The 15,626-nt window shown below is 35.2% G+C and overlaps 1 protein-coding gene across 1 annotated transcript in view; it reads left to right on the forward strand.

Annotated features, from left to right (window-relative positions):
• Positions 1–1,027: 1,027 nt before the first annotated feature.
• The window catches only part of LOC121423891 (trafficking protein particle complex subunit 5-like), a 49,584-nt gene continuing 34,985 nt past the window's right edge, over positions 1,028–15,626 (forward strand). Inside the window, exons 1-4 of the mRNA XM_041619421.1 lie at positions 1,028–1,160; positions 6,676–6,764; positions 8,136–8,262; positions 10,557–10,614. Of these exons, the coding sequence (XP_041475355.1) occupies positions 1,050–1,160; positions 6,676–6,764; positions 8,136–8,262; positions 10,557–10,614 (385 nt within the window). The 5' untranslated portion in view covers positions 1,028–1,049. The remainder of the gene's footprint in view (positions 1,161–6,675; positions 6,765–8,135; positions 8,263–10,556; positions 10,615–15,626) is intronic.

Here is a 15,626-nt window from a genome sequence, read left to right on the forward strand (position 1 = left end):
AAGAAACTTGTTACAAAACAAAATAGAATAGTTAGAATCATAGCTGGAGCAAGCCCAAGATCTAAAGTTAGCACATTATTCTCTGAGTTTAAACTGTTTACTTTAGAAGAAATTACAACCTACCAGCAATGTATTTTTATTTATCAGTGTATCAATCGGCTTATGCCTGTTAATTTTTCTCAGTTGGGAATGTTTGATACAAATCATAATTTATATAATTACAATACACGCTCCTCTTCATTAATTAATTTGCCAAAACACAGGACCTGTTCTTATCAACATAATATTCGTTTTGAGGTAAAAAAGTGGAACAATTTACCTACAGACATCCGAAATGCACCAAATTTAAATTAATTAATACTTAAGAAAAAAAGGAAAAAACTTATGTCTGGTCCCCAAATTTATTTGTGGGATGATTGGTTTGACAATTTATTTTCTGTTTCAAATGACATACTAGTATTTTATATAAAGTTGCCTTGCCCCCCTCCATTTCCCCTCTTGTTTTGTATTGTACTCTGTTTAGATAATTTTTTTTTCATGTACTATATTGTTTACATGTATGTCACGGTGCACTCATCACAAGCTGTGCTTTCTGAGTTACTCCCTCCATTGTTTTGTTCAAGTTCATAAAATGTATTGATGCTTTAATATCGTTGGAAATAAATGTACTTCATTAATTAATTAATCAAATAATTCATCCATCCATCCATCCATCCACCAACCCTCCATCCATCCATCCATCCATCCATTCATTCATTCATTCATTCATACATACAGACATGTATAGGCCTACCTTTTTTCTCGACATGACACCGTATTTTTTTTTTTTTTTTTTTTTTTTTTTTTTTAAACAAGTGCACACCTAGTTACCAATAATGCATATAGCATTTATATTTATTTGAAAGCAAGATAAAAGAGCTTTGTAGATTAAATGCTTTGCTCACGGGCATTGGTGCCGCGGCCGGGGATCGAACCCGGACTTTCCATGTATAGCCATGCGCCTTAGACCCCTCGGCCAAGGCACCCTCACGATAACACGATATCCATTGATGTGGTATCGTTTTGAGTATCGTCAACCCTCAGAGTTCCACAAAATGACGGACCGAAAATTGCAGAAAACCAGCTTAGTGGATAGGCCTTTGAGCAAAGGAAAGAGCGAGGTTAGTTCTAGGTGTTGATAGTTGTATGATTTTAGTCAAAAGTACAATATAACTGTCTGGGGTGCATGTTATTGTTGATTTTGCGAAGTTGAATATATGTCGAGTCCCATATACCGGGATTTGTGTTTGTAGATGGTGACTTTGCTTTTGGAAGAGAGTGGACATAGTCTGGGGGGTTTGGTGTCCGGACAGTTTATCTTTTTGAAGCCTTCTTTTTTGTCTTTGGATTACACTAAAAATATGAATTAAATACTTGTTATCATCATCTTCTATTTTATTCTTTATAATATTTCCTAACATTTGCATTTTGTACTAAAAATTGATGAAACTTCGCTTGTATTTTTTTTCTCCAAATTATGACTTTCTAAAAATCGTCTGGACACACAACAACTGGGTATACATGTTAACGTGTATGACAGACCAAAAGCTTCAGTCTCTGTATTTTTGGCTCCACTCACCAATACATAGACTGAGGAGCTTGGAGGCCTGTACGTAGATCTACAGACACGTATTATTAGCAGTAACGTTCGACCTAACTTCATTCGGCGGAAACCCGATCGATTTTCGGAGCGCTCTACATAAAATGTCACATTATAAAATAGAAATTACATCCAAATTTACAGAAAAATATATAAAATTCAGAAATATCGTACATGTACCTTAGACCGCAGTTACTGCAAATTACTTTCAAATGATGATCAAAACACAGTCATCTTCGATCCTTTCGTTGGTCAACATGATAAGTTGCCATCTTGGATGATGTCATTATCCTTACAGAAGTATTTCCCAGTCGCTATACAGTGCGTGTAAAAAAAAACGGGACAGATTTGAAAAGTCTATAAAATTTTTGTTTCAAATAATGATGTATATATTTTGGTGTTAATAGATGCTCTAAGGTCTTATCTTTGAAATGCAATTTACAAAAATAAATTTTATTCATGATTGAGCGAACACGGGACATTTTTGTTTGGGGTTCAAAAAGAGGCTTGCGCCAGAATTGCAGAATATGTGTAATACAATGATCAGACTTCTTGCTAATCAGGAGACTTCCTCTTGACCTTTTCATTATCTGTGCCACAATTTTCGAATTATGCTCTCAAATTTCATTTACAAAGTTATTTATTAGATTGAATTATTTCGTTTTTTCATTTAATCTTCTCTTACCTTTTAATTTTCCTTCATAAGTAACTGCGAAAAGAAGATTTTTTTTGTCAACCCAAGCAAGAAGATTTGAATGATTAATTGGGAAAACTTGTGATTATTAAAATTGTTTTATTTTGTGAAACAAATAATGTTATGTACCTTTAAAAGACATGAATCTATTTTTCAGTGGGTCATTAATTCCTTGACCAAGTTTAATTGCTTGACAGGAAACACAGGAAGGGATTCATGTCTTTCAATGACAATGGTGTATTGAGTCAATTTTGAAGGAACTAGATATGGCAGATCGGGTAAAATGTATTAAAAAGTTGTGAGCGAGCGAAGTGAGCATGCAAATATTCCCACTTTTTAATTACAATATCAAATTTTGTGACAGATTTTGACATAATGTTCAGAAAATGATATCATATTTTACTTTCTATCTGTCCTTTTATTTCCTGTCCACTTTTTTTGGTCATGATTTTTTTAATTGGGGGGGGAGCAACCCGAGTGCCCACCCATCTGTGTGGCTTTGTTCAAAAGGCACCATAATCTTTGTAGCACATAATGAAAGGATTTGAATAAAAAAATCCATGCTCTCCCATAATTCGGTTGGAAAAAAAATAATTTTAGCTTGAAGAAGGAATATTCAAAGCTAACAGAGAGCATATTAAAAAGAAATAACAGAATAATTCAAGCAAATAAATAGATCTGAAAATGAATTTTGACTGCATGATTTGAAAAGTATGGTAAAGATAATGAAAAGGTTAAGAGGAAGTCTGCTAATGAGCAAGAAGTCCGATCATCATATTACTCATATTCTGCAATTCTGGAGCAAGCCTCTTTTTGAACCCCCCAACAAAAACGTCCCGTGTTCGCTCAAGCATGAACGAAACTAATTTTTTTTTAATAGCATTTGAAAGACCAGACCTTAGAGCACCTATTAACACCAAAATATAGAAATAATAATTTGAAACTAAAATTTTATAGACTTTTCAAATCTGTCCCGTTTTTTTTTATACGCACTGTATATTGGGACTTGTCCTGCTGCTTTGCGCTCGTAGACATAGATGTGCTTGCAATCGGAATTTGTCGCTCGCATTGATTTTCCAGGATCTATCGATAATTCTAATCGGAAAGCCTTGATAAAAGCATAACTCATTGAACGTAGAGGGCAGCAACACACAGCTGCCATTTTTTCCTCTCCGGCAGAAAAGTTGAAAATATAAGGAATAAATCATCAGTAACATATATTTTATTGCAATATGTATAGTATCAAAAGAAAGATAACAGTCTAACGAAAATATTGTGCCTTCGTTTAAGATAATGTAATGTCACTTAGAATTAAAAAAAACAACTCTTGACAAAACCTGGTAGCCCGAATGGGGAGAAATGATTACACATGCAGGCTCGCACTAACACACTACCTTCAGTGAATGGGGATGACAGTAAAATGTCAGAAATTGTCCCCAGAAATGACGGTTATTCCTGTCTACGTGTATGAAGGCGGGAATACTGGGGTGACCATAATTTGTGCACATTAAAAAAATTATTAAGTTGATTATCAGTTAAATATTTCTCACAGTTCTCACAAAATAAATTAAAATTTCATGGCAATCGACAAGTGCGCGCTCGGCTCAAAAAGTGTCATAAAAAAGTGTGACTTTATTTTGCACACGATCGCAAAGCTTTAGAAAATAAATCAAGCAGACAAACATAACTAAGATAATTATATCAGATGGAGGTTAACATGCCATAAATTCGGTTGGTATCACATTTTACTTACTTACATGTATTTGGAGACCTCTGCTTGCAAACTGGCGATTTCTTGATGCTTGTCGAGAAGATTAGATTTTCTTGGAGCTGACGTAAAAGGTAACAAAATTTGCTGTTTTGTCAATATTTTCACAAATTGAGACCTTTTCAAGAAAAATACCATTCTGGGTAATATTGGGTCACTTTTTCTGTTGGTGATCAGTTTTTCAAGATATTAAAAGATATTTGACTGTGCGCAAAATTAGGAAACATGCAAATGAAGGTCACACCACCATAAAGCTACGCAGTCTATTTACAAAGGATAAAAACTTGACAATTTGAATATTTGAACAGATAGTTTTGTTGTCTCACCTGCATTGCAGAGTGAGACTATAGGCGCTGCTTTTCCGACGGCAGCGGCGTCAACATCAAATCTTAACCTGAGGTTAAGTTTTTGAAATGACATCATAACTTAGAAAGTATATGGACCTAGTTCATGAAACTTGGCCATAAGGTTAATCAAGTATTACTGAACATCCTATTAGAATTTCATGTCACATGACCAAGGTCAAAGGTCATTTAGGGTCAATGAACTTTGGCCGATTTGGGGGTATCTATTGAATTACAATCAAAACTTTAAAAAAGTTTTTGGATCTGATTCATGAAACTTGGACATAATAGTAATAAAGTATCACTGAACATCCTGTGCAAGTTTCAGGTCTTATTATCAAGGTCAAAGGTCATTTAGGGTCAATAAACTTTGGCCAAATTGGGGGTATTTGTTGAATTACCATCATAACTTTGAAAGTATGTTGGTCTAGTTCATAAGACTTGGACATAAGAGTAATCAAGTATCACTGAATATCCTGTGCAAGTTTCAGGTCACATGATCAAGGTCAAAGGTCATGTGAGGTCAATGAACTTTGGCCACATTGGGGGTATTTGTTGAATTACCATCCTATCTCTGTAAAGTGTATTGGTCTAGTTCATAAAACATGGAAATAAGAGTAACCAAGTATCACTGAACATCTTGTGCGAGTTATAGTAGTTTTCAAAGTCAGCACTGCTGCTATGTTGAATCGCGTGATGCAGGTGAGATGGCCAGAGGCATTCCACTTGTTCTTATTTATGGTTAATATTTTAAAGTTGATTAGGCTAGTGATTACCCAGAGGAAAATATCACAATAAATACTCAAAAATAAAAACAAAACTTACACTATTCTTTAAACACTGACTGATTTTGCTGCCGGAAGCGAAAGGGAACCTAATTATGAGCATAAAGCTATTTACATGTATTTATTTCAAATATTTAAAAGAAGGGTAGCCCAATCAGCAACAAGCTGGTTTTCGTTGGGGCCCTTCATAAACAAACACAAATATAAAACGTGGTTACACATTCAAATATAAACAAAGAATAGAGTATAAATACTATATTGAAAAATTGAAAAAAATTAGATAATGAAATAATCATAATTAACTATGGAAAATAACAAAATAGATAAAAAAATATGATACTGTACAAATGTTACCTAAAATTAAACAAAAATTATATATACACATGAAAATGATAAGATATGTACAAAATGAGGAGAAAGAATAGAATAGATTCCACTGTTAGTCCCTATTACATATCAAATGTTTTTTCCCATTTTGCCATTTCCCGTTTAAACTGTTTAATGTCTTCTATGAATCGGAGGTGTTCGGGTAATTCATTCTAATGCAATGGGCCTGTGACAAAAAATGATTCTGGTAAAGGTAGTATGAGCATATGGCACCCTGATTATCATCTTATTTGTGCTCCTCGTTGTTTGAGAGGATATGCACTTGAATTTTCATGCAAAGAAATTGTATTTCCTGTGTCCCGATTGTAAAATGTGATAATATTGTAGGAAAAGAAGAAAATAGTGAATATAAACCCCAAACTTCAAAGAGTTTTTGGTTAGATCTAGAATCACTGCATTTTGTGGTACAGGCTACAGCCCTACAAAGTTAGAAAATTGGATAGGAATCCAACACCCTGCAGTCACAGTTCCATACACATACCTCTTATTTACTGCAACCAACCTGCCTGTGGAGAATCTTTATTAGCCAGGATGTTCCTAGAGAGTATAAATCATTCATTATCGTGTGCTTACTCCAGGAGGGGGGGGGGGCACTCACATATATTGGTGGTACCATACGGGGATTTGGCGCTTTAATTACCCCCTCTTCAGACCTAATTTTCAGTTCTCTAGATACTCCGAATGACAAAATTTCAGTTCAGAAGCTGCCCAGCCCTGCTCGCAAGACCCCTGTTACGAGACATCTCAGTTCCCCAGCCCTCCAAAAATTGTCAAGCGCGAGCATGATGCATGTACGGCTTTACAACTCCCTACATATAACTAGTAGCCCCTCCATGCATGGCGAGTGCATCCACAGCGCTCTAAATACAATGCCGCATTTCCGTTCCATAGGTCTACCCTGTTTTTCACACACTACAATATATATTTAGTTCCCAAGACCCCGTACTTTACCTATTTAGTCAGTTCCTTAGACCCCCATTTCAGAGCTTCGTGAGGCATACCCCAATTGAAAAATAATTTGAGTAATTTTCTCTTACACTTTTTCTTTTAATCCACAGATGAACATAAGTACCTTTGCCCTGCTATTTTCTGAAATGGTTCAGTACTGTCAGAATAGAGTTTCATCGGTTCCAGAACTACAAAGCAAGTAAGTTATCTGCCACCATCTCTGTGTGTATACATACAATGAATGCATGTCCCTTGAAATTGTTTACAATTAAATGTTGATGCGTACTGTTCATTTATCATTACATTTCTTTTGGTGCACCATTCTAACAAATAAAACCTGTGGGTGTTTTTCACAAAGAGTAAAGTTTGACTTAGAGTCATGTGTAAACACCATAGTGTACACAGTCTCTAACATGTTTCCGTCCTATTAGAATGAACTGACCAATGTGATGATGCATACCAACTGTGAAATGAAGTGAAAATTTTAGTCAAACCTAAATCTTAATGGACATCTACGCAGTCAGGAACCAGTGTGTTTGACCATACCAACTTGACACTAATTATTTTTATGATGTCGTTGTTTCATCATCCTTTATACCCTTATCCTTATTCCTTGTTATCGAAAACGTCTTTATCGCTAGTCTTGTCAATAATCGCTTGATTTTTGCCACTTAGCGATATCACTAAACTTTCTCTCATTTTCGATATTCCCTATATTATGTAGGGAAACAGTGATATCTGGAATACACGGAAAAAGCCTTTTGAAAGTGCATTTTCAAATGGAAAATCACTCAAAAGTATTTTTCCTCAAACTGCACAGAACAGCAGCAGAAATTACTCCAAATCTCAACAAAATACGAATCCAATGCTAGTCACAAAACGCGATCTCACCCCCACTTTGCTATAATCATGACAATGACAATCCAAATATCCTGACTGCACTTGACTCTATTCGGTTGAATCAAAAACATCACAAGCGCAAGTTCGATTTTGGCGAAGTACCAACTAACGTAGAAGGCAACACATGGTCGTTTGTTGCTGCCCTCTACGTTCAAAGATGTACAGCACGATATCATGATGGCGGATAGGCAAAAGACTGACTGCTCAGAACGATGTCCAAAAAGCCCCCAAATTATCGATAAAAATTCATCCAACCCTAAAATAATGCTAATAACGTGAAAGGTGAGGATGTATTTATGCTAAATATATTATGTAATCATTTACATCTGATGAACGCGGATTTTAAAGTGTTCTTGGTACAGTGGCAGATACAAATTAATGCATAAAAAAATGCGTATTGATTATGTTCTTTTGTTGATAGTTATAGATATCAGTAAGATATTTTTAGTGACATATCGACAGAGAATTTAAATAATGATAACATCTCTAGTACTTTATATTGTTGATGTTATATGATCCTCATGATTATCAATATTAGCGTCATCACTATTCTTTCTGATTATTGTTAATATTTTATATTCAGAAATCTTTTTGAAGCAAAATGCATATGAGTATGCATGTGTACACTGTACTTTCACTTGATCCAATCTTTCAATTTTCCTGTTTCCAGGCTATCTGACATGGGCCAACATGTAGGAGTTCGAATTCTAGACCTGCTATTCATCAGAGAAAGGGGATTGAAAAGGGAAACCAAACTTCTCAACATTTTGCTCTTTATCAAGTCTAATGTGTGGAAGGTAAGTACAGCAGTGCCTTTCAGTTGACAGTGTGTTTACTTTGATGGTGCCTGTCCCCTGCATACATGTACATGCTTATCAAAGCAGACCAAAAGTGTCCTGCTCTAAAGTTGAAAGATAATTTGATGCATGTATACTAATTCTTTTCTAGACTAAAATCGGTTTTAAGGAATTTTTAGATGATGAAAAGGGGGACCAGATGCCATTTTCTTTTTAGTACATTCTTTAAAGGGGAAGTTCACCCTGAAGAAAACTTTTTTGTAAAAATAGCAGAAAAAATAGTAAAAAATATTGGTGAAGGTTTGAGGAAAATCCGTTAAAGAGTAAGAAAGTTATTAGAGTTCAAAGTTTTGGATTTGTGACGTCATAAACGAGCAGCTGCCCCATGTGTTATGTAATATAAAATGCATGAAATTCAAATTTTGTATGGTTCCTGATGCCTTAATTTTGTTTTCTATTCATGATCGGGTGTGAAATGATTTGCCTATTGATATACAAAAGGTTCAGTGAAAACCATTTTCAATTTTCTGAGAAAATGACATTTCATTGATTTTTTTTACCATTTGCTATGTAGAAATGCTGCTCGCATATGACGTCACAAATCAAATAATTGAAATTCTAATAACTTTTTAATTACTTGATGAATTTTTCTCAAACCTTCGGCAATATTTTTTATTATTTTTTCTGCTATTTTTACAATAAACTTTTTGTCAGGGTGAACTTCCCCTTTAAGGTGTTTTTTTGTGTGTGTGAGTTGGAGCAGGAAAAGCCCAAACTTTTTGAGCCAACCAGCTCAACTTTGCTACATTATGTTACAGTTTACATTGGACTATATGGGAATTTTAGGGGCTCATGTTTATTGTTCTAGAGATCTTGAGAGCATTTTTGGGGCAAATTTTCCCCAAGTCCCTGTGCAGTTTTTTGTCTCACCTGCGAAGCAAAGTGAGACTATAGGCGCCGCTTTTCCGACGGCGACGGCGGCGGCGGCGGTGGCGTCAACATCAAATCTTAACCTGAGGTTAAGTTTTTGAAATGACGTCATAACTTAGAAAGCATATGGACCTAGTTAATGAAACTTGGCCATAAGGTTAATCAAGTATTACTGAACATCCTATTAGAGTTTCATGTCACATGACCAAGGTCAAAGGTCATTTAGGGTCAATGAACTTAGACCATGTTGGAGGATTCAACATCAAAATCTTAACCTGAGGTTAAGTTTTTGAAATGTCATCATAACTTAGAAAATATATGGACCTAGTTCATGAAACTTGGACATAAGGTTAATCAAGTATCACTGAACATCCTGGATGAGTTTCACGTCACATGACCAAGGTCAAAGGTCATTTAGGGTCAATGAACTTTGGCTGAATTGGGGATATCTGTTGAATTCCCATCATAACTTTGGAAGTTTATGGATCTGATTCATGAAACTTAGACATAATAGTAATCAAGCATCACTGAAAATTTTGTGCAAGTTTCAGGTCTCATGATTAAGGTCAAAGGTCATTTAGGGTCAATGAACTTTGGCCGAATCGGGGGTATCTGTTGAATTACCATTATAACTTTGAAAGTTTATTGGTCTAGTTCGTTAAACTTGGACATTAGAGTAATCAAGTATCACTGAACATCCTGTGCGCATTTCAGGTCACATGACCAAGGTCAAAGGTCAATGAACTTTGGCCGAATTGGGTGTATCTGTTGAATAACCATCATATCTCTGTAAGTTTATTGGTCTAGTTCATAAAAAGTGGACATAAGAGTAACCATGTATCACTGAACATCTTGTGCGAGTTAGAGTAGTATTCAAAGTCAGCACTGCTGCTATATTGAACTGCGTGATGCAGGTGAGACGGCCAGAGGCATTCCACTTGTTTCCTGGTGGGACTGCATAATGGTATTCTTGTACACAAATTGTCATTTCATGCAATTTGTATGAAAATGCAAAAATTTTGATATAAAACAAGATCTACATAATGTTTGTTTTATTTGATTTGGAAGCTTGTATTTGATTGCAGAAATATACATGCATGTATTATGCATTGTAGTTTTCAATAAAAGAGCCCAGAAAATCTCCATTCACTGCAATGTTATTGAAACTTATCTTACTTTGCAGGTTTATGTAGTACAAGTGTCAAGATACCATGTAGGTGTATATCATATTTAATTGCAGATATTACAAAGATATAGAGTTCCTAAATTGTTGAATAGCCAGTGTTTATTTTGATTTGATACCTGGACATGAATATGTATGTTACATTCCAAAGGTGAAAATCCCCTTTTGTTTGTTGTTACAGGTTCTGTTTGGAAAAGAGGCAGATAAATTGGAACATGCAAATGATGATGAAAGAACTTGTATCCTTAATGAATGTACAATATTTTGCATACATGTACAACGTAAATCCAGTCTTGCAAGAGTGTACATGTACATGTTTGTGTTACAGGGGATCGTTTCATGAAAGGACTTGTCGGACGTTTTATCCGACAAGTCCCATTTTATCCGACAGTTACCATAGTAACAGTGCCTCACAGCCAATCAGAGTCAGAGAAAGATGTCAGATCTGACAACTTGTCGGACAAATATGTTGATGAAACGCTCCCCAGATATACCAGTGTTGCTACATGTACATGTACAATATACATTTGTACCTTCCTTGAAATGTATCAGATAGTCAGCTAAAGCTGGATCAAACACTTTAAAAGGTGGTACCATCAGTGTTTTAATGTATTAATATCATATTGGCATTTTGTCAACATGTACACCTTTAGAGAACTTTAACACAAGCACATTAAAATGGCCTTGCTCCTTTGTCATTTTATAAAATCCTTTGCATGATGTACATATATTCAGACTTAATTTGGGAGATATTGGTTTGAAGGTTTGATTCTTGGTTTTATCCTTATATGATGATCTATGAATAATTTCTTATTGTCTTGAAAATAAAGTAAAGTAAAGTAAAGTAAAGTAAAGGGGAATACTCTGGATACAAATGGGTCTATATTGAACTCTCATTGAAGTTATGCTACAATGAGCATTAGAATCAAGATACAATTTGTATGAAATAACACTTTGTGCAGTTTTTAATGAAAAGAATATTGTTAGAAAGAGAAAAATGCTCTAAAAATGTACTGAAGAAAACTGATACCATTCCCCACACAGTATATATGTATGTGGGTAATGTTCCTGATTAAAAAGCCATTTTGATTGCGCTCATCATTACATACTCTTAATTGGCAACACAATGACAAATACTTGTAACAAAACATTGTTGAAAATGCACATTGGTAACTTTTCAGTATTTTAATGCATTAATCATTACTTCTGAGTCATGTTATATCCATATCGTTTTCTTTTTATATGAAAGTGAATAGAAAATGAATAAGAATATAAAATATATGATTGTTGCCACTTTGAGGTGCAAAAGATGACTACCAGGGAGTTACGTTTCTAATATCTATTTACAGTGCAAATCCGGAATGTGGGATGGTGGGATTGGAACTTGGGATACCAGGGGAATGTTTCATGATGTAGCAATTTTTACTGATCAATTTTAATATGCTAGGATCTCAGTATAAATGTATATGAGAATTTACCCATGTCAGTGACATTTCATTTGATTAAATTATTTAGAAACAAATAAATGCTTTCCTTGTATAAAAACATACCGCTAGTAGGCCTACTGCGACAGACAGTGGTAGTACATGTAGTTCGGCTATTGCTAACCACTTGCTGAGCAACCAAGCATGCGCTGAGCAATACTGTTCATCTTGGTTTAAGGTGCTCAGCCGAGCAAGGAGTTTCACTCATTTGCGCATGCTCGAGGCAGTGTGTATCCAGCTCACAGACCCGATTCTGTGCCGCCAGGAGTGTGTAAGAACCCTTTAATTATTTTAGTTGCTTCGCTTCAATATACATGTATAGCTGGTACCAAGCCGAACTTTTTTACTTTACAGCCAATCACGGCTCGCCATTCAGCATCCATTGTCTAGTTACAGTTCTATTATATACTGTTTTGCTCTAGCGTTATAGCCATTCATGCAATTTTACTCTGATGTGTGCATGTCGAAAAGCTTCAGTATGTCCGTTTTTAAGGCTATTTTACGATTTTGCGTCACCAAACACTTATTAAGACTGGAATGAGGAATTTGTCATTTTCCCATTCATTTCATGCACTTCCTAATGAAATTCTGGGACCTATTCAAAATTGGGGTCATGTACATACTGTATAAAGAAGCAATAATTACCCATGTTTCACCCATTTTGGGCAAAAGATGGACTTGGGCTTTTCTTATTTTTATATGCATGTGTAAAGAATTATTTTAAATGGTCTTTTCACAATATTTATATTATAATACTGTAGATGGCTCAGAATGGAATACCAGAAATACTTAAAAGAGTTGGGACCAATATTCTAGGAATCACATATGGGTGGAATATTGGGCCTGAGTGGAAAATTTCTGGCATTCCATGAAATAATCCACCAATATATTCATTACTACCTATCCACCCCCCAAAAAAGGAGAAAATTTGATTGAGCAAGTCATGTCACCCATCACCATTATGTACATGTAGTTAATCTGGGGGGTGTTTCACAAAGATTTAAGTATGACTTAGAGTCGCACTTAAATACCGGGTTGCGTACGGTATGAAAGGCTTGACCGCATTGGTCAGATCGTCTCAAGAGGACGCGCACTAATGCGTATCTATCAATAAGATCGCGCGTTGCATATCTTGTACGCGTCGGCATTTAAGTGCGACTTAAGTCATACTTAAATCTTTGTGAAACACCCCCCTGGCCTCACTTCATAACATGAAATTTGATTGTAGAAATTTGCGAGTTACAACGTCTTTAAGTATCATTGTGCTCTATGCTGCGTATCGCCTTGCATTAATTGTTGTAGGCATTATGAATACGCACTTGAATGTTGAATACGTTCTCATATTGAACAGCAAGTTTTGTACAGAAGCCTATGGGATAATCGTCAGATTTTGTCCTGTCAGGCATTTGATGCAAACCAAAATACACATTTTTAATGCATCGTTAAAACAATATAAATAATAGGTAATGGGATATATTTGGATTGCATGTTTTTTCATTTTTATTGTTTATTATGTACTTTCACTGTTCTGTTGGAAATAATGAAACTACATTTTGTCAGTGAAAATTACTGAATATTTGTTTAATGAATGGACTTTGTTCCATCTTGGGATCTGAATTCCCTGATCCTGAACACTATGGTTTGAGTATATGTTTGTGAGGCTCTCTGAAGAGGTTTTGGAGAGCAAATGTAAGTCATTCAAGTAGGCAAGCATTTAAAGATATCTAGAGATAGATCTGAAGTACCACAGAAGATAAAACAAAACTCTTTATTTTTCTTGAAGTGTCAAGTGGCACTTGACTGTTCCCACTAATGACCCAAGTTTCCTATATATTGTACATGTAGTCATAAGATTGGGAAGACTAGTGTTGCGCTAGTTGAAGAAATAATATACATGTATGCAGACTTTCAATTTGAAATTCAGGTGGAAAAATAAAGCTTGGAATGTTCTTGTGAGGTGGAGACCCTCCTCTGTAACTGAAGTTTAAGTTTGTTTTAATTTTCACTTTTGAGTTACACAAAACACTTACAAAATTATTTTTCATTTCATCCAAAATCTTTCTTTTTGTCTTATCTGCGAAGCAGAGTGAGACTATAGGCGCCTCTTTTCCGACGGCAGCGGTGTCAACACCAAATCTTAACCAAAGGACAAGTTTTTGAAATGACAGCATAACTTAAAGACTATATGGACCTAGTTCATGAAACTTGGCCATAAGGTTAATCAAGTATTACTGAACATCCTGCCTTAATTTCAGGTCACATGAATAAGGTCAAAGGTCATTTAGGGTCAATGAACTTAGACAATGTTGGGGAATCAACATCAAAATCTTAACCTAAGGTTAAGTTTTTGAAATGTCATCATAACTTAAAAAGTATTTGGACCTAGTTCATGAAACTTGGCCATAAGATTATTCAAGTATTACTTAGCATCCTGCTTGAGTTTCACGTCACATGACCAAGGTCAAAGGTCATTAAGGGTCAATGAACTTTGGCCAAGTCGGGGGTATTTGTTGGATTACCGTCATAACTTTGAAAGTTTATTGGTCTAGTTCATAAAACTTGGACATAAGAATATCAAGTATCACTATTTAACATCCTGTGCGAATTTCAGGTCACAAGACCAACGTCAAAGGTCAATGAACTTTGGCCATAATGGGGGTATCTGTTGAATTACTATCATAACATCAAAAGTTTATGGATCTGATTCATGAAACTTGGACATAATAATCAAGTATCTTTGAACATCCCGTCCGAGTTTCAGGTCACATGACCAAGGTCAAAGATAATTTAAGGTCAACGAACTTTGGCCATGTGGGGGGCATTTGTTGAATTACCATCATATCCATGTAAGTGTATCCATCTTGTTCATAAAACGTGGACATAGAGTAACCAAGTACATGTATCACTGAACATATTGTGTGAGTTTCAGGTCACATGACCAAGGTCAAAGGTCAATGGACTTTGGCCATGTTGGGGGTATTTGTTGAATTACCATCATAACTCTGTAAGTATATCAATTGGTCTAGTTCATAAAAACGTGGATAAGAGCCATCAAGTATCACTGAACATCTCATGCAAGTTTCAGGTCACATGACAATTGACAAAAGTCAAAGGTCATTGAACTTTGGCCATTTTAGAGGTAATTATTACATGTAGATTGCTGTCATAACTTTCAAAGTGTATAGATATGGTGTATAAAATATGGATATCGGGGTAATCAAGTATCACTGACAAGTTTTAGGTTACATGATCAAGGTCAAATATCAATGAACGTAGTATTGTATCATTATATGAATGATGTTTTTTGGGAATAATTATTTTATACTTACATGTAGTTTTCAAAGTCAGCACTGCTGCTACATGTATATTGACTAATCTAAACTAAAATCCCCCCAAATGGGTTTGCATAATATGCTATTATGCAAACTTATTTAGAGGAATTCTAATTTTTCTTTGAGAACGCTTTTAATAGTAGAATTGCAGTTCGAGGGCAAATTAGAAAAAGAAAGATCTTTTGCTAGATCCTAATGTACATGTAACACAGACTTTAGCAATAATTACATTTTTTTACACAATTTTCCCTTAAAAATCAAGTTATCTAAAAATACAAATTTGTTTCATAATGCTTCATAGAACAGTGCATCAATTTTGAAAGATGCTACTATTGTTAAACACTAAATTGTTCCTAAAGAATTTGCTGGTATCAACAGAATTCATGCTGTGTATTATCTCCCATAGCGAGGTTATGGCTTGGCAGCGTAGCTTCC

This window comes from Lytechinus variegatus, chromosome 11, assembly GCF_018143015.1.
Source record: "Lytechinus variegatus isolate NC3 chromosome 11, Lvar_3.0, whole genome shotgun sequence".
NCBI lineage: Eukaryota > Metazoa > Echinodermata > Echinoidea > Temnopleuroida > Toxopneustidae > Lytechinus > Lytechinus variegatus.